The sequence below is a fragment of the Pithys albifrons genome, chromosome 17 (genome assembly GCF_047495875.1).
Source record: "Pithys albifrons albifrons isolate INPA30051 chromosome 17, PitAlb_v1, whole genome shotgun sequence".
Classification (NCBI taxonomy): Eukaryota; Metazoa; Chordata; class Aves; order Passeriformes; family Thamnophilidae; genus Pithys; species Pithys albifrons.
In genome coordinates this window covers 3430931-3450920 of record NC_092474.1, presented here as the reverse complement: position 1 = coordinate 3450920, position 19990 = coordinate 3430931, and the positions used below count along the sequence as shown (strand labels likewise).

General features: G+C 40.1%; 1 protein-coding gene across 4 annotated transcripts in view; it reads left to right on the top strand.

The window, feature by feature from the left end:
- Positions 1-19990, top strand: part of ADGRD1 (adhesion G protein-coupled receptor D1) — a 150019-nt gene that overhangs the window by 103295 nt on the left and 26734 nt on the right. For all 4 annotated transcript variants that reach the window (XM_071572318.1, XM_071572316.1, XM_071572315.1 and 1 more), the window contains 4 exons: positions 4368-4521; positions 11042-11108; positions 12085-12151; positions 18311-18402. In XM_071572318.1, the coding sequence (XP_071428419.1) occupies positions 4368-4521; positions 11042-11108; positions 12085-12151; positions 18311-18402 (380 nt within the window). The remainder of the gene's footprint in view (positions 1-4367; positions 4522-11041; positions 11109-12084; positions 12152-18310; positions 18403-19990) is intronic.

The window sequence follows — 19990 nt, the reverse complement described above, 5'->3', positions numbered from 1 at the left end:
GAAGAGCAGGGCCCCCCCTGTGTGTTACCACTTGTTTGAGAGAAGCAGGGGCACCCCTATGTGTTACCCCTTGTTTGAGAGGAGCAGGGGCCCCCCTGTGTGTTACCCCCTTATCTGAGAGGAGCAGGGGCATCCCTGGGTGTCAGCCCCTTGCTTGAGAGAATCAGGAGTACCCCTGTGGGGTTACCCCCTTATCTGAGAGGAGCAGGGGCATCCCTGGGTGTTACCCCCTTGTTTGAGAGAAGCAGGGGCACCCCTGTGTGTTACCCCCTTGTCTGAGAGAAGCAGGGGCCCCCCCTGTGTGTTACCCCTTGTTTGAGAGAAGCAGGGGTACCCCTGTGTGTTACCCCCTTGTCTGAGAGGAGCAGGGGCACCCCTGGGTGTCACCCCTTGTCTGAGAGGAGCAGGGCCCCCCCTGTGTGTTACCCCCTTATCTGAGAGGAGCAGGGCCCCCCTGTGTGTTACCCCCTTATCTGAGAGGAGCAGGGCCCCCCCTGTGTGTTACCCCCTTATCTGAGAGGAGCAGGGGCATCCCTGGGTGTCAGCCCCTTGCTTGAGAGAATCAGGAGTACCCCTGTGGGGTTACCCCCTTTTTTGAGAGGAGCAGGGGCACCCCTGTGTGTTACCCCCTTGTTTGAGAGGACCAGGGGCACTCCTGGGTGTCACCCTCTTATCTGAGAGGAGCAGGGGCACCCCTGTGTGTCACCTCTTGTTTGAGAGGAGCAGGGACACCCCTGTGTGTTACCCCTTGTTTGAGAGGAGCAGGGACACCCCTGTGTGTCACCCCTTGTTTGAGAGGAGCAGGGGCACCCCTGTGTGTTACCCCTTTGTTTGAGAGGAGCAGGGACACCCCTGTGTGTCACCCCTTGTTTGAGAGGAGCAGGGGCACCCCTGTGTGTTACCCCTTTGTTTGAGAGGAGCAGGGACACCCCTGTGTGTCACCCCTTGTTTGAGAGGAGCAGGGGCACCCCTGTGTGTCACCCCTTGTTTGAGAGGAGCAGGGGCACCCCTGTGTGTCACCCCTTGTTTGAGAGGAGCAGGGGCACCCCTGTGTGTCACCCCTTGTTTGAGAGGAGCAGGGGCACCCCTGTGTGTCACCCCTTGTTTGAGGCAATGCAGTGCAGCAGGGAATGGTCTCAGAAAACCAGGCCCTGAGCTGGCATCACTTTCTTGCATGAGTGCTTTGAGCCTTTCCATCCTTTTCCCATCTCTGACTCTAGGGACATTTAGTTTGTCATTCCAGATAGGACACACAGCATTCTCCTGATAATTTCAGATGTGTAATTTAATAATTTACAGTTTATACTCCAGCAATTTTCCTTTTGTAGTGTAAGACCATTTTTTCTAACCACAAAACTCTATTTTCACAAACAGGACTTTGATCTTTGTAATATACCAAATTAATTTCTTTATTTATAAAAAGCTGGTCATTAATATCTAACACCAGTAGTGCTAAAAGAGGAGTCTTAAATGATCATGGCATATTCCAGAAAGGTAATTATTCCCAAAACCAGAATATCTTCGTTCTAGAAAACGCAAATATCTTTGCATACAGCATTTTCTTCCAATACTGCCAAGTCCCTGAGATATCTTTGCTATCCACATGCCAGTCTGTGACTTCCCTTAGACCTTCAGAAATACACAGATGTTTCTTTTGAAGGGTTTGCACTCTTAGTTACTCTCTGCTACAGATTAGAGAGCACCATTCTTTTAGCAGATTCCCAAACCACAGCGTGTGTTTGAAAATAATTAACCATCACCATTTCTTTAGGCTACTAAAGCCTTGCAAAGGCCTGAGCATGTTTGTGGGAAAAACTGAAGTGTTATTTATAAACAGAAAGAAATGAAAATTGAAGTATAAGGGGTTAGGCAGTGCTGTGGTTTTCCATCACAACCAGAAAATTTAATATGTCTACTATTTGCAGTTCTGGCTCAGTGTATTGAGCTGTTTCTCACTCAGTGCCCTGCATGGCATTGCTGAAAACACTTCCAAAAGGAGAGGTGAAAGAGCTGCTTTTGTTTATGAGAGATGTAGAAATTTACCTGTCTGTTTGAAGACTGTCCTCTGACTAATGACCAATGTTTTCCGAGAGACCTTTCTGAGAGTTTGCTTTACTTTGTCAACAATTATAACAGGACAGGCCTTGCTGCTGGCTGGGCTGATTTTTCTATTTCCACAGACTCACAAGGAGTCAGCTGTAAGAGCAGCAGTAACAAGATCTGCCTTTTTATAAGTATTTTGCTAAAAGAAGGATGCATCATCTGATACAGGGGAGACATGCTTGGGTTTAGTGCATAAAGGCTCAGCTTTTCAATGCTTTTTCTAGAAGGAAATTTTGTCATTTAAGAGTAACTTCTAAGCCATCATTAAGGCACAAAAACAGAACGAGTAGCAACTTTGCTATGGATTTTATGTACTAATCTGCACCTAAGTATTATACAGAATTACATACCTACCAGCCTCCTGCTACTTCACTGTGTTTTATTTTTCTGCTGTTTTGTGATTCATATTGTTTGGCTACACAAAACTTGGAAAGTATCCATTTGACAGAACTAGCTTGTAAGTCAGCTTTATGTAGCATTTATATTTTTGCGGATTAATCTTCTGGTAGAAATCAAAAGGCATTAAAATGGATTTTATAGCTTTATGATAAAACTAGCTGGAAAGGCTTTTACAGTTTTTGTCAATAAGCTAATCTGGTATAATAATATGTCACTGAACTTTGTGAAATACTAAACCACATACAGGCTTCACTTACATGAATTAAACCCAAATTTATTGCTTTTGAATACATGTAGTCACATTGGATTTGCATTAGAATGTCCTTGCACTAGCACAGAACCAGCTGAGTACAAATAAGAATGCACAGGAAAGCACCAATTTTCATTACGCTATCAAGTCCCAACATTTTAATTTTCATTACTGCACAAAATCCCCAATCATCAACAAAAAGAATAAAATGCCAGCACAGGGCAGCCAAGCCAAAGCAACAAAGGGAGGTAATGATTAACATCTGTGGCAGCAAACTGGTTCCCTACTGGTAGTGCTTCCTCAGCACACAGACTCCACCTGCCTGTACCTTACTGTGACCTGCCCAGCTGAGGAAGGAAAAAGTCTTACTATTGACATGGCCTGGATGCAAGAAACCCTCTGGAATTCTGTGGGTGTTGCAGAAGGAGTGGTTCAGCTACAGAGCATCATCAGGATGCTGCAAGATGCAAACCTGAGACAGGGCTGGGACTCGTTCCAAGAGTGTGTTTAATGTGTGCCCTCACTGCAAGCAAAGCAAACAAGGTTATCTTGTGGCAAGAGATCGTGGTCACATCTGTTCAATTACTCTGTGATGAGCAAAAACCACTTGTGGTGAGACATCCTCAAAAAGCAGTTAGTGGGGAAAGGCAAACGGTGTGAGCACCCGAGGAGTGAGAAAGAAGAAAGGATTTGCTTTTCCTATTTTCATAATCCAGGCTGACAGAAGGCTTAGAGAAAAATGTAGAGTTCTTCTAGAATAGCAACTTCAGGAAAAGTCAGGGCTCCAGCCCAGAGTGGATTTCCTGTAGCCCACAGTGGGTCATGAGCAGCACTCAAAGGGATGGTTTTTACTTCTTGCTGCCATGCCTTAGTCATTGCCTTCCTCTCTCCTGGGGCAGCATTTGTTTTACTGCAGAGCATGTTATACTTTAAACTGGAACAGGTGGTCCAGTTCTCACAGGTGAGCTCACTTTCTAGATGACATAGCTCAAACTTTGGTATAAGCTCCTATTTCCAAAAACCTGGTAGCACATGGTGAGTAAAAGGCTAGCAAGGAGCATTGGAATTGTCTGCAAACACTCCACAGAGAAGACTTTCAGTGCTTTGCCTTAGTTGCTTAATGTGCTCTTGTCAAATTTGATTTCATTTACAGCTGGTGTATCAGACTGTGGGAAATTAAGACCTTTGACAGACAGGGAAATTAGATGCCCACCACAGTGCAACGAGGACTTCAGAGGCAAAGATGGTTGACTGTAACTTTTTAAATGCTTGGATTGCTGATGGGGGAGCATATGAAGTTGTTGCAGAATTTCTAACCAGGACAGATAGAGACTGAAATACCATCTGATTTAATTTGTGTGTTACCCTATTTTTGATACAAAGAACAGCAAAGAAGGAAATCCTCATGGCAAAGTATAAATAAAGAGCAGGCTTAACATGGGGCCTTATTTTGAAACATCCATGTTTTGCTCAAGTGTCACTAATCCAAACACTTTGTTTTTAAGACTGTTTTACTTCAGTGTTTTAGCGTGCAAATGTATATAGAAATTAAATAAAACTTGGAAAACCAATGTATCACAAAGAAGTAATGTATTAATTTTTATTCTTAATTTAGGTGCCTTGCAAGATCTTGGCCATTCTCCTTCATTTTTTCTTCCTGAGTGCTTTTGCATGGATGCTGGTGGAAGGATTTCATCTTTACAGTATGGTGATCAAAGTATTTGGGTCAGAAGAAAGCAAGCACTTATATTATTATGGAATTGGATGGGGTAAGCATTTAGTAGCTGCTTACTTTAAGTCTCCTCACTATAGGACAAGATTATATTCAGAAGCATATTTGAAATTGTCATCTTATGATCATAGTTTGCCTTAGTGAGAGTAGAGCTGTTGGATAAGAAAACACATAATTTTTCTGACTGTAATCAGCCTTTAAAATGTGTAGTCCTTAAACCTAATTCCACTTCAGTGAACTCCACGACCTCTCTAGGCCAGATCAGACCCTTAATTACCAAATCAAGAGCAGGACTGCGGGAGGGAGGTCTCACTGCACTGGTATGTTCTTTTTTTTGGTTCTAACTCCCAACACTGGCTTATTCTGTGTGCATTTTGCAAGTCATACATAAACAAGGGGCACAGTAGCACAGAAGTATCACAAGACTTCATTAGTTGGTGCTTTATACCTTGAAATCCTTAGATTAAAAGGCTGCACAGAAGCTCAATATTATTATTAAGAATGAGAAAGTAGCCCTATGACATGGGAATGTCACAAACAGCAAGTCACAGCTTTCTAAATGCAATAATGAAAGCATAATCTGTGTGCATATTGAGGAGTCATAACTGAATATTTTGTTCCAGGCTCTTGCAGCAGATGAAAGCTCACTTGCTGCCACTGTCCTGGAAAGGCAGCAATGGTGCCTGACAAACCTCCACACTCAGAAAAAGAGGAAATCTCATACACTGAGTCAAAGGACAGACATGAAAAAATAGAAAAGGAATATCTATCTAATTGCAGATAATTTAAAATATGTTAAAATATGCATTATCTTTTCCGCCCTCCAAATTCATTTGAAGCTGCATGAAAAGCAATTAAACCAATAATACAGACCTGCTGCAGTCCTAATTGGAATATTTAATACCTGTTGGCACCACACAGATCTGGGTGATGGTAATGCTGTGAAATAGATGTAATTCAACAGCTGCCTACTCATTCTTTTTTCATTATGTCCTTTTTATTCTGTGCTGTGTTCCTTACTTGTCTTCAAATCTTCTTCTCAGCAGCCCTAAGAGCCATTTGACACATCCTCTGGAGAACACAGGGTCTGCCACATGGAAGGGACAAACTGTAGTTTGGTTGGTTAGAAGTTTTTGTCTTTGCCCTTACTGTGGCAGATTCAGGAGCATCACACACGTGTCCTGATCCTTTCTGCTTTAGATAGTTCTTTTTTCCTCCTAAGGAATGGCCAGTTGACATGGTGCACTTTAAAGCTTTCACTAATCCAAGCATTCACAAGCTGGTTTTGCTGTGTTTTTAGTAAAGCTGTGGAAAATAATCCACACCCCCTCTCACCCCCATTTTTTTAAACTACCACTCAAAACAGGCTGAATGGAGTAATTAATCTTTTCCATGCATGCAGATCCAAAAGTAAGAGAACCAGTACAGGCTGAATTTTGAAGGCATTAAGAATCTCTAGGTTCTTCTAGATTCAGTGCTAAATATAGAGAAACCAGATGATGTTAGAAAGGTTTCTTGTGGATTTATTTAATCTGGTGCTCATGGAATGGAAATCCAAGTGGATCAAACCAAAGAAGATGTTCCCATAAGCCCAGGAGAACTCTGTCCTTCAGAAATATTATGTAAAAAGCCACAACTCTCAAAATGTTGCATTTTGCCTAATTTTATTGCAATGTGGTTGCCACTGCTCAATTAGTAGCAATTAGCACAATGAGTGTACAGCCTATTGGTACATAACCTAAGAGGATGTTCCATTGGGTTACTAAGGTCTCTTCAGTGGTATTGTGAGCAATGCTTTGGGAGAATAATCCCTCAGCCCCAACAGTAGGTATTTATCATCAAAATAGATGTATGTAGCATAATAGAGGAGGCAGCAGAGGTTTCTGCATCAGTTCTTCTAGGCAAGAACTGTGTAAGAAACCCAGTGGCAAGGTCTGTTTCTTGAATGGAGCACAGGTACTGTTGCAGCCAGAGTGGACATCATCCATATAAAAAGAATACATTTCTCTGTGTAAGAGACATAGTCCACATAAAAGGAATACAGTTCTCTGTGCAAACCTGTCAAAAACCCTTTTTTGGCAAATATTTTAATTTTGGAAACCATATTCTGGTTATTATTCCTACAGTGACCCTGAAAACTGTATGTTTTCTGAACTCCAGTAAATCTACCACATTGCTGGGAAAGCAGTAGTTTGTATTGCTTCATTTTTTTTCTCATATTGCTCCAAGTATTTATGTTTGAATTTCCTTGATCATAGCTGACATCACATCGTTGCTGCAAGTGTGCCTAAACAAAGCTGAAGTAATTTAAGTAGGCAACTGCATTCCAAAGTGTTTATCTCTTGATAAGTATTAGGGCAACTTTCAGTCAACAGCTTTGCAGTTCACTGTCAGGGATGTATCTCTAGTGCTCCTTCAGTGGGTATAGAAGTTGCTGAACAATGAGAGAAAATTCCCATCCATTTAAATTCTAAAAGGATATCCAGGTTTCTCAGTTCCCAGCTTCCTCTGTTGTTACCATATGGGGGCTGAATATGAGTGGAAATGCTTAATTAGGGATCAAACATCTCCCTTTTCCCTTCAGCAGCAGCCTGTGCTCATGTTCTTTGGGGTAGAGTTTGGGTTTCTCCTCCAGGAACTTGATGAAAGTACAATAAAGAGAAGTTAAACATCTTCCATGAAATTCCCACATCTGAATGAAACGTTGCAAGACGGGGGGAAGAGGCTAAAAAGGTTTTGTCTTAACATTATTCTGTTTGGCTCTTAAAATGTTGGTCAGTTTGCATTGAATGAGACTCAAGAGCATCCATGTGCCATCCTGAGACCATGATAGGTGTACACCTTCCAGTAAACCCCAGTTTTTTTATATTTCAGCTTGGCTGATTGTTTTACTGACCTAAGGTGGTTGAGAGACTCTGAAGACAAGGATGTCTCGTCTCATGTTAGTTCAAACACAGTTCATTTTCTGGTTCTGTGCTTTCAGTTGAAGTGTGAATCTGGTTAACTTCTGTAATCTCATAGGTCCTGGGATAATGACAACCCCCATCCTGAATTTGGAAACCCAGGCCCTTCATTCTTACTTAAGCAGAAACACTGGGCTAAGCATGTGTGTAAATGTTTGCAAAGTCTCTGTTCATGACAAATTGAAACTCAAGTCTATGAGAGGAGGTAGGGGCAAGGAATTCTGCAGTGATCTCTGGGCATCTGTTGAGATATCTGAGAGGATATCACTGTAAAATGAGTTCAGTGGTAATTGGAGAGACAGGATACCAAATGTGCAGACCTGATTGAAGTTCCCTGTAACCTTTAGTCATAAGGGTGCTGAAATTAACTCAAAGATGGAACTAAAAAAAAGCAATTTGAGGGAGGTGGTAATATCCTACCTTTAAAACTGCCTTGAGACTGATTGGGTAAAAAACCCTCCTACTTTTTTGCCTTAGTGATTCAGCACAACATGCAGAGGTTATTGTAGCAAAGCTTTTCCCTCCCACCATTTTTAGGATACTGATAATGGAGTTTGTGATACTGAAGATTTTGCTGTGGCACTTTGGCCTTAACATGTTTTCCTATTTCAGCCAATTTCCTTTCCTTTCGAAATTGTCACAGAATAAGGACTTTGTTCTGAGCTGTCAAAAGACATAAATTTCTTTATTTGCTCTTAGTTGATGCAGTCCCAGACTTCTGCCTAGATATGACATAACACAGCAGAAGAAAATCATAGAAAATGAACTCCTGCAGTATAAATGGGAAATACACTTTTTCCTATCAAGCAAAGTAGATCATTTCATCATTGGAAGGAAATCTAGTTTCATTTGTCTCTAATGCTTCATCTTTCTCAGTAAATGACATATTTAGCCTTTTAGAATTAATGATCTAAAATTGCTTTAAATTGTCTGCCACAGAGTTTCTATAGCCTGACTGTTTTGTGTTTGGGTTTCTCTCCCTGATATGGAAGACAAGGAAGCTTTCAAAATGCAGTATACAGATTTACAGGCATTTTCCATTTGATCTGTCAGTAGTACCTCAGAAACATAGACTTGTAGAATGGTTTGGGTTGGAAGAGGTCTTAGAGATCATCCAGTTCCACCTCCTGCCATGGGCAGGGATACTTTCCACTAGCCCAGGTTGCTCCAAACCTCATCCAGTCAGTCCTAGGTCACTTCCAGGGATGGGACATCCACAACTTCTTTGGGCAACCTGTTTCATCTGGTACTGTGCTCTGGAAGGTGTGATGTGTTGCATTAGAAATTTGGTGATTTGGAGGAGGATTGGTGAGCATATTTGTAGCATCTGCCAGCTTAGAAAATGTTCAGAGACAGTAGGAAACCATAACCATATTTCTTTTGTGGGTGAAAGCAGTGCCAGCACATTAACATTACCTGCCTTGGGTGTAGACTAAACTTCACAGCTCCTATGTAATTATTGCTGAGAAAAGATTAAACAAACACACTTACTTAAGTGTATAATGTATAATCCAAGTGAATTCTTCAGTCCAGATCAAATCTTGTGATCCTCTTATGCTAAATGTATTTTTTTCAACCTTTATGGAGTTTATTGTATGATTGTTCCTTAAAGGAAAAATACTCTTATTTTACTATAACAAAACCTTGATTTTGCCTCCATTGCCATTATCCATTTAGTATCTTGTGAATGCAATGAAAAGGCAAACAGGGCACTACAGGCTGCAGACCATTTTATTCTCACTGACTTAACAGCTCTTCTAATGCCAATGACTGCTCTACATTTCATCTGCATAAGTTTTATTATCTTCCAAAGGAACTCTATTTAATTTTCTTCTTCACTGCCATTTAGAATTGATAAAGACTCGTGCTAAATCCTCTGAATATCCAGTATTTGACTGGGGAATAAGAAAAAAAAAGATAGACTAGAACTATAAAGAAGAATTAGTTGGGCACATGTATTTTTACTTCAGTGACAAAGTCCCTGCTGTGGGAAGACAACTTGCATCAGAAGAAATATCTATGTACAGTATCTACTCTGCAACCAAAGATGTGCTTGGGAGTGTGTACACACACCTGTGGGACCTTTAGTCCAGGTAGCTCACATATCCATGGCAGACTGATTATGTCTGTGCTTAATTGCTCTGTTGAATAGAATTATTCTTGATTTTGTTCAAATATGTGTAGGAATTTCCTTTCTTAAATAGGTAAATGAGACAGTACACTAAAATCTTGCCTTTGCTTGGAGCTTACACAAGTATTGCATTTAAGGTATTATTCCTGCTTTGAAAAGCATGGGAAAGAAGAATGAAGCTCATAGGATATTAAACTCCATCCTCCAGGATGGATTTCAGAGTCTCAGACCTAAACAATACCTGTAGATGGTGCTTCTTAACTACTGAGTATTCCAGTCTATAAACACATATAAATATATAAATATTTATAAATGTGCTTCTAGCTGCAATCATTAAAGAATGAAAATACTTCTTCCAAAAATTATAGTTCTGCCACTACAGGAAAACTTTACAAAATTTGTGAGGATGATAGTAGTAAAATTAAGCAGAAATTGCTTGTCAGAGAATTTTGTAAAACCCTCATGCAGAAAACCTCAAGAATTAAACAGAAAATTGAAACTTCAAGCTATCATGTCTAATACTCTGTCTGGGACCTGGTTATTAAATTCCATAAGATGATAAAAGCTCAAACCTTCACATTTTATTAAATCATACAGGAATTAACAGACAATTATTTAATATTTGAAGGGATGAGGTTTTGCTGTATTCAGAACTGTTGGCAGTAAAACCTCACTTCCTTTCCTCTTGCTGGCCTGGAAAGCTGTTCTGAAGTGGCCCAGCAGGATGTGGCAGTGCTGGGGCTGGAGCCACACAGCCCCTGAGAGCAGGACCATCACTGGCTGCCTTGGTGGAATTCCCATGTAAAACATTCCCCCACCTTCCAGGGCACAGCACACTGCCCCTGTCAAACCCATCTGCAAACAGAGCTTACTATAAACACAGAAATCTCGTAGAGCTGTTACATATTTATGTTAAAATAAGTCTTGTTTGGGCATCTGAGGGGGATCTGAATTTGCTTCTGGCTCTCGCTGCTGGGTGTGATGCTCTGAATAACTAAATGTCCCTGTTCCAGTCCTCTCACCTGCTGGTCCTGCACCCCTGTGAGAAACTCTGCTTTGTCTTCTAAGCTGTTTGCAATTCTAGAACAAAAATTCACTTACTCTGGGGAAAGTGGTTAAAATAAGTCTGATATTGCTTCACAAGGTAGCACTGCTTGAATACCAAGAGGCAGAAGTTACATAAACAAAAACCAGGCTGGAAGAGGACTATGATTTTCAAGGAAATTTGTACTACTTCAGTTAAGCTGTTCAACTAGAGCTTTATTGAAAAGTCATTTTATTTTTCTGACATCACTTGACTAAAACCTGTTGGATTACAGAGCTGCAGGAGGATGGGAAGTTAGACCTCATTTGCAAAATGACTCTGAGCTGTTCTGTTCATACAAAACTCAGCAGAACTCGCTGGGTTTACTGGAAAATATGCTTTTGTTCCTAACATTGCCACTGCATTTGCCTTTCTGCAGGCTGCCCACTGGTGATCTGTGTCATTTCTGCAACATCGTCCCTACACAGCTATGGAGAAAGTGGGAAGTGAGTATGGAAATATCCTCACTCCAATGAGGATGAAAAATCTGATAGGGAGGAAACTCAGGGATGTGTTAACAGGGCTGTGGGGCTGTGAGATCCTCCTGGGGAGCAGGGCAGATATCTTGCTAAAGCACAACTCTTTCTTATTCCTAGACATGTGCTGGCATATTCTTAGACCTAGAAACCTCAGGTTTGCTTTTCACTGCTGAGATGATGCACAAAAAGCTCCTGGGATGTTTTGCCTGGTTTTTCTTTTCACTGCAGAGACATGAACCCTCCTCATTGAGCTCTCTGCTCACCCCTCACTCATAGTAAACTTTGATTAAAGACACTCAACATTTTGAAGACAACTGCAGTTCCCACATCTTAGAATCTAGAATGGATAATGTCCAAAATTTTGAAAATTAAGTTCCTTTCTAATTTTGGGAAAGAAGAGGAAATTTACCTGAAAGAGCACCATGGGATTTAATCCTACCATAATGTAAGCCAAAGCTTTGGAGCAAAGATAATTGTTTTGTGTGTGTAAACTGGTTTATCTCTTCAGGGCTGTAAGAAGGGTCTGAGAAGCTGACAGTGTGTTGGCCAGCCAGGCAAGGCAGGGGAGGCTTCAGTTTGTCTCTGGCTCCAGTGACGGTGCTCCAGCACTGAAATGACTGCCTGTGACAGAGGATACAACAACAACAAAGAGCAAATAAAACGTTTTCTTTTTTTCCATCTTTCCACCCCTGGTGCTGTTTGAAGGCTGGTGGGGGCAGAGATGCCACTGACCCTCTGAAAACACAAATCCAGATGAGATCCTGCCTTGGATTCCCCAAGTGTGAGGGGGAAAGGAGCTTCTTCCTGATGTGCTATCATGTCCTTTACTTTTAAAATTCAGCAGTGTTTTTGCACTCTCTTTTAATTGCTTTTTTAAATGAAGAACGTTACTAATTAAATGACTGTGTGTTTCATGTGCAATTGTTGTGCTTTCTCCCTGCAGCTGCTGGCTCTCACTGGAGAATGGAGCAATCTGGGCTTTTGTGGCGCCGGCGATGTTTGTCATTCTGGTAGGTAAAGCCACAGCAGCTGCTTTTTTCTTGGTGCATGTCTGTGTCAGCAACAGAGCAGGACTGGCTGAAGGCCTGGGGTAAAGCCTTGTGACAGCCCAGTGAAACAGCAGCCATGAATAGTCCAGAATTAATTAGTTCCTCCTCCAATTTTTTGTGCATTGTACATGGTTGTGTATTAGTTTATGTATATTAATTCTCACACTCTTAGTTTCACTCTTCCAAGACAAAGGTAGGACCTAAAACACTGGGACAGCTCTGCTGGTGTCATTTATAATTGTGTGGGACCAAGTAATCTTGGGTGTTTTAACACTTCTTAGAAAGAGCCCAAAAGAATGGAAAGAACAATTATCTACAATTTTTGCTACAGGTTACAATGTCAGAGTGAAAGCATGAGGATGGAATAGACTCACTGATTAGTGAAATCAGGTTGTCTTTAAAGCTTTACTTAGATTTAAAAGGCATGGAGCTTTAAAAGATTGAAAACAAACAACAAAGAAACTTCCCCAGATTTCATCTCACAGAAAATCCCCCACAAATCCTAAATAAAGAAATAAAAAGAGTGTTTGCCATTGCCTCTCTGTGCAACCATTTGGCAAGTAGCAGATGGCTCCTTGGCTGACCTTTTCCATCACAGTCAATTTTACACCGTGGCTGAGTGGCCCTCCTAACATTTGCCTGGGAGACAGTGAATTCAGCATCTCTTACAGGCAGCCCAGCCCAGCATCTTCCATCCAAGCTACAGCCCCTGAAAAACTAGGCTATAGAAACATATATTAAAAAACAATGAAAATTGTTGCCATATTGATGTGACAGATGTTAGCATTTTAATCAAATTATTCATGGCAACACTTGAAAGTCCCTATGCAGTAAGGGCAGAATTTCTTTTACCTAAGTGCAAGCAACAATGTGTAAATAAGAAATGTTGATCACTAGGTTAGAGCTGGCTAAACAGCTCTGGATTTTGTTCCAACAAACTTAATTCCTTGTTAATCTGTACCTTGAAACTTCGGTACGTGAGTTTATAATCAAAGATCTGTAGATACTGATGATTGGAGAGCAATTAAAATCCTCTAATATTCATTAGTCTCCTTCTCATACTAGCATTTGCTTTCTGGCCATTGTTCAGCATCAAAGGGGAAACCAGATGCAGCCAATAACATCAAATCTTTCCAAGCTGCTGTCCAAAGATGATGTTAACCAAAATATGCCAGGTAGTGAAATGTTTACTCACCTGAGCAAGCACAGCCTTCAACAATTTGTATGCATAGCTGCTTGCCAGTGAAAGTAAAAGTTTAGCTGTCTGGCTCTAACTTATGATATATAACATTTGTGCAGCTCCAATTATATTCTTGTAGGGATACAAATATTTTCAGAAAGAGAAAGGGTGAGCTCACAAGGTTGATCCACATAGAGCAATTTGTTAAATAGTCTAAACTTGGCTCTGCCTAAAATAGCAGCAAGCTAGCTGACAAATTACCCTCTCTGGGCATTGAATATTCCAGCTGAAAAATGTGTTAGTGCCTATAGGGAAATAACAAGGCTAAACACTATTTGGTGTGTGTGCATGTGTGCCTGTGCTCTTTAACTAACAAATGAGCCACCAGTTGCATGAACTAGTGTTTCACTCTGAAAATACTTCTCAAAAAGCAGTTTTTGAATAGTTCCATCCACAGTTTCTCTCTGCCAAGGAAAAGGATTATGCTGTGAGGAGAACAGGGAGATGTTCTTTTCAGCTCCTGCTCCTCAGAGACTGGGCAGACACAGTTCACTTTGGTCCTGCAACAGCCTCACAGGCAATACAGACATCATGGAGCCTTAAAACAGAATGATGTGTAGGGAGTGTGACTGGGGAAAAGCACTCACACATGCTTTTCTAGGCAGTAATTCACAGACCCTCCCAGCCCTGTATGGATTCCCATACCCAATGTGCTCTTTCTTTGTGGTTGAGTCAAGGGATTTGATGCAGGAAATAGTTCCTTCTATATGTAGGTGTTTTGGCTTCTACCAACATCTTAAAGATAACTCTCCCCCACCTTCCAAACCACAACACATGAGCCTTTATATCATCCTCTTAAGGCAGCTTCACAAAAAAAAATTCTTGCAATTAATTTGCAAACCAGACTGAGCTCAGCCAAAGTTGGCCTGGGACATGTGGAAAAAAATAAACAAAACTTGACAAAGCACCTGAGTTTTTGATACAAGTCATTAAAACTACTGGCAGAAGGCTTTGTTTGTTATCAGCCATCTGCTGCTTGGTGTGTTTCCATAGATATGGCAGAATTAAGGAAATTCTGTGGAAAGCATCTGTGTCCATGGAGCAGTGGATGTGCTGCAGACTCAGCAACCCATTACAGGGAGAGATACTGGGCTGCAGTGGCAAGTCCTTTCTATTGTTCTCCTTGTAAGTAGTTATTTTCCTGGTGGTTTTTTATAAGTCTTTTGGACAAACAGCACTTCTATGGTGTGAAAAGATTTTTATTAGCATATTGCTCAAAGTTCTTTGCTGTAGGGACAGCAGCTTTATGACCAGTGTCTTCAGATGGGACTCTGTGGAACTTGAGTTCCAGACCAAGATTGCCATCACTGTCTTGAGTTGGTACTTGCCCATGACTATTCAATATATAAAATAATATTATCTCCCCTATACCTGCTGATAATACATCATTTAGTAAGGTTCTTATGGCATTTATTCATAGCTTTATGTACAGGTGAAAAATTAGGACACTTTCCTTATGATGGACAGTCTCACCCTGCAGGTTGACTCACTGATTGAAAAGTGACAATTTGTGTCCCTTTTTAAGCATCACTTATCATGGGAAAAGTTGACAGAGTTGAACCCACAGTGTTTAAAGACCCTGAGACAGTAGGATTCCTCAATCTCTTTGAAGTCAAGTACCTACTTCAGTGCTGTGGGGGATTAGACCACATCTGCTAAGCTTCTCATTTTTTCTTATTAGCACTCAGCTATGAACACTTTTGCTCTTTTAAGATTAAATTCCTTCATTATTTTAAAATTAAAGTTCTTACTTAACCAACAGGAAAGCATGCAAGACTTTTTTGAACAAAGGCACAGATTCAACATTAAGAATTAACATTGGGAAAGTGCAGAAATGAGGCTTCTTTATTTGTTTTCTTCTATATTTCCAACCTCAAAGCTTTGCTCTGAGATTCAGCTCTGACTGGTGGGATACTCTTATTCCATCTGCAGTTGCTCTGGGATAGCTAAAAGTAGCATTAGGCTCTCCAAAATCATTCTCCCAAATTTTAACATCCATCTGATTGTCTCAACTGGCTGTGTTTGGAAATGCATTTTGCCCAGCAGTGATTTCTGGTGTGCCCCAGCAATGGGCTGCAGTGTTGGTGTGTGACCAGTGATGTCGTGGTAAAGATCAAATTGACTCACACCATCAGAGAGCAAGTTAAACCTCAGATTGGAAGAGTCACTTAAAACTCCCTGTACTGTTGCCCAAAACTGAAGTGGAGCCTAAAATAGTTTGTGGTTTTAGAGGAAAGCTGGTCAATGGATTTAATTAAGGCAATATGTTTTTGTGTTTTTTTTAGTTTCTCTGTACTGCCAAGCCTTTTCTTGGCTAGGATGGGACACACCACATCAGAGGGTTTAAACATGGGATTTCTGCCCTGTATTTAAGAAGAAACAAAAATTTCATGTGACTTGGAGGCAATCTAGGTGAAATCCCTGCAAAGCAACCTAAGAGAGGGAAAGAATTTGTTTCACTGCATCTGGTCTGGCAAAATTTTCATGAGAAAAGATTTTGAAAGAGGTTTTTTTTTTGCTCATTTAACTCTCTTCCTGTTCTGACAATCCTTAGTCAGAAGAAGTTGCCACTAGAGCGAGCCAGAGCTCCTTGATGTCATCGGGACCTTTCCATGGGCTCGGGTGGGCTTTGCATCAGCCTTCACTAATGGGAACTGGCAGCTCCTGCTGACTTTGCAGAGTTGGGAGTGCCTGGCCTTGGACAAGATGCCTTGAAAGGAGTCCTGTGAATTAGTGAACAAGCACTAAGGTTATTAGCTGTACTTTTTTTAAAGTAGAGTGTGGCCAGTACCTGGAAGCAAAAACCATTCTAAGTTCCTGTATAATTTTAAGGCAAAATAATTGCCATTGTCAGGTTATCTGACCTTCCAGGAAAGGAAGAGGTGGGAACTACACACAGTGCCCTTATCTAAATATTTAGTCTCATAGTTTGAACATTCTGATATAGGTTAGAGAATAATGAGTGTTTCATCAACTAAGCATTATCCTATTCAAATCATTGGCAAAGTATTTTTGTCTGGTGCCAAAAATATCACTGGAAGAACAATTCAGTGGCTGTATTTTGGTTTCCCATTGTAAGGGCAGTAGAAATACCTCCAGTTTTCTTACTGAAGCATTAACAAAGGGAGACATTTGTTGCTAATCTGTTTATTTAGGCTGGATGAGATTACTCTAATTTCTCAAAATACTTATGCAAAAATTCATAGGTGGTTTGGGAAATTTAAATATAGAACTTCAGGACTTGAGTACCTTTTTTATATCAGCAATGAGATCACGACGTTTCCTTCTCATCTTTTAAACAGATTACCAGTGCACCCTGGAAAGGGTCACACTGAATGCACCAGAGGAGAAGCTCAAGGCCCTTTTAAATTTTCACTTTACACCCTCCAAAATACCTAGGAAATTAATTTTATATTTAATTTCTTTTATATATAAAAAATCAGCTGTAAATACTAAACAATTTTTGTGTTAGAAAACCATCTAATTTTTCTAATTTTTCTTGTGCTGTTTTCATGACCAGATGCAAAAGGTTCAGGTCCAGTTTGAAGGAGAATTTTCAAGATTCAAAGTTTAGCAGATAAATGAGTTCCTCGAAAATATTCTTTACCTCCTCAAAGGACTTATAGAAGTTATTTACTAAATATGATTTGGTGGGAATTGGGAAAATGATCCCAAGACTATTGAATTTCACCTCTTATTCATCTCTGTAACACTGATTGAACAACAAATATACTTGTTATTGAAAAGCTGTCAGTTCCAAAGGGTATATTTTGGCCAGACTCAAAAGCCATGGCAGAAATGAGTTATCACATCTATGCTCTGACTTTACAGCAGATGATGATCCGCCCTTAGAAATCTAAAAAGAGTGATTGAAGATTTGAAAAATACCAAGGAAATCATTATCTTCAAACTTAAACATTTTTAATTCACCCTCTCATCCTTAGAACTGCAATATTTATGTCAAAATAGAGAATGATTATTGAGTTTTAACTGAGGGAACAGCACTTTTTTCAAGTCTTTCCTTTCTTTTTGTTCTGTAGTTCAGGATAGTTTTGTTCTTAACCTGATGCTTTGTAGCTGATGTATAAATTTGGGCAGGAAGGGGCAAATACGTTTTTCACCTTCATATTCTTGACTCTTTTTTTTTTTGTTTAAACCCAAGGTCTTTGCACAGCGAGACAGTCCTTGCCACATTTCCTTTAAGTGATTTCCTTCTTCCTTAACCTGCGACTCCAGTGCAAACTCTCTTTTGTTGGACATTTTCGGCGTTAGTCTTTTCAAGATTTCCTACTTTTCTGCTGGGAATTCTTTTCATTTTATTGATGTTTCTGCTGGACCTGACATCAAAAAGTGCAGGGCCTTTGAAGAACAGAGTTCAGGCTTAACATATTTTTCTCATTGCTGTTTTAAAATAGCCTTGTGCTTAAATTGCGAGCAGACTTTGGTAAGGAAAGGGAGTTGTGAGCCCTGCAGTGTGTGCACCTGCAAGCACAAACCTAAGGAGAATGAAGACACTTGCCCTCACTGCTGCAGTTCTAGTCTGACTTGTCAGCTGGCAGGAGACTTTTCAGGGCATTTATTTGTACAGGAGGGATCCTGAGCATTCCTTTGGCTGCAAAGCAATGGATCAATCCAGACTTTTCCTAAGGACTGCTCCTGAAGGAAAGAGAACACAAGCAAGAACTGCTCAATGTCAGGGGATAGAAATCACTGATAATGGGCAAACTGAAACATTCCAACATTGAAAACCTCTTTTGACAAATAAATGCAAAGTTTCTGTTTTCTGTTGTATTTGTACAATACCCTCCTAGGGCAGCCTGCACCTCTGACACAGTCAGAACTTGCTTTCATACCAAACCTTGTTTGTTTACCTTCTCCAGGTCAATATTGGCATTCTCATTGCTGTCACAAGAGTTATCTCCAGAATCAGTGCAGACAACTACAAGGTCCATGGAGATGCTAATGCCTTCAAGTAAGTTTTTCTCACTCAAATGGTATTATAACATTCTCACATTAGCAATGTTAAATCATAAACTTCTCCCAGAGCACTGATGTCATTGCTCTTCAGTGAAAACCAAACAGTGTTAAAGGTGGCCTCTGATTCTCTTGAGTGCAGCCAGTTAACCTGTATTTTATTAAAGCTGAATCTTGCACAGAGTGAAACCTGTGGCTCAGCAGGACCTAAAGTGTTTTCCTGCTTATTACAATTTCCAACATTTGCTGATTCATAACTTTCCCTTTTATTAATGGAGACTTTCCTCTTCCTGCTCTATACAAAGCTAAATTTCACAGAGCATCATTAATCTGTACTGGGCTGTTGCAACTATTCAGCTCCTTCAGAGGATAGATCTTGTTTCTAGCCCCAGTTCAGCATAATATTTTGGCATATGCTTATCTTTAAGACTCTCTTGATACTGCAAAGTACACAGACTTATGCTGGATTTAAATGTGTGCTTAAATTCAAGTGAGTCTTTATATCACAGTGCCTTGAGCCTCTGGGGATGGTGGCCTCTGAGAGTGAATCATCTTTAAAATAGCACCAGCAAGTCTGGAGGGGAAATGTAAAGCAGACAGAAAGCTACTTCTGAATACACAAGGACAAATTCTGATTTCTGAAATATATAAGATTATATATGTGTAGCTAAGGAGATAATTTAATATACTGAGGTTAAATTAAGATGCTGAATATTTCACTTTGTATCTTCTAAAGAGGTTTTAGTCCAAATATAGAAAGGACACTGTATATAACTAAAGGAATATGAAATTTATATAGAAGAAAAATATGATGATGGTTTGTGTTTAATGTTTCTGTGACACAGGCTGTTCTATGATAAGGATTTGGTGCCACTGTTCTGAAATGGTATCATAAAGAATAATTTTTATGCTTGGATTACTTATGTTATTTTGAAAATGTCATTAAGCTTTAAATATTGGTGACAGTTACCTAATTGAAGTTACTTTAGTTATTGTACACTTATCCAACAGGAAAAGAAAAACAGTAAATAATCTACACAAAAATCCATAAGATAATTACATTATAGTGAAATGAAAAGACTGGGGATTGAAATGATGTTTCAGGTTTGGCTGAATCCCTGTGACCTTCAGAAACACAAAGGAAATACAGAACCTTAGGAAGCAAATAACTGTAAATTGTCAATGCCAATTTCTATGCATTATAAGAAGTATGAAGACAGAGAAACAAGCAGAAGAGAAGCTACACAGATTGCTTTATGTACTTAGATATTTTACTTTTATTACAAGCAATTGATTCAATACGCACTGTACCCTGCAGACTAATATATATTAATTTTTTAAAAGAAAACTATGTGTGTGCACATAAGTAAATCAGTGTATGAATGATTGGTCTAGGAATAAGATGTAATCCATTCAATGAGGAGTGTATGTTCTTAGTTCAGATATTATTAGTGATAGATTTGGAATGGTGCAGCTCTGTACTGACAGTGTGACTTCTCCAGACACTCTGGCTAAGAGATTCTTTTTATGCCAAGTAATTTTTGCCTTATAGTTTTAGGATTTGGTCTAGTAAAAGTGATGGTGGT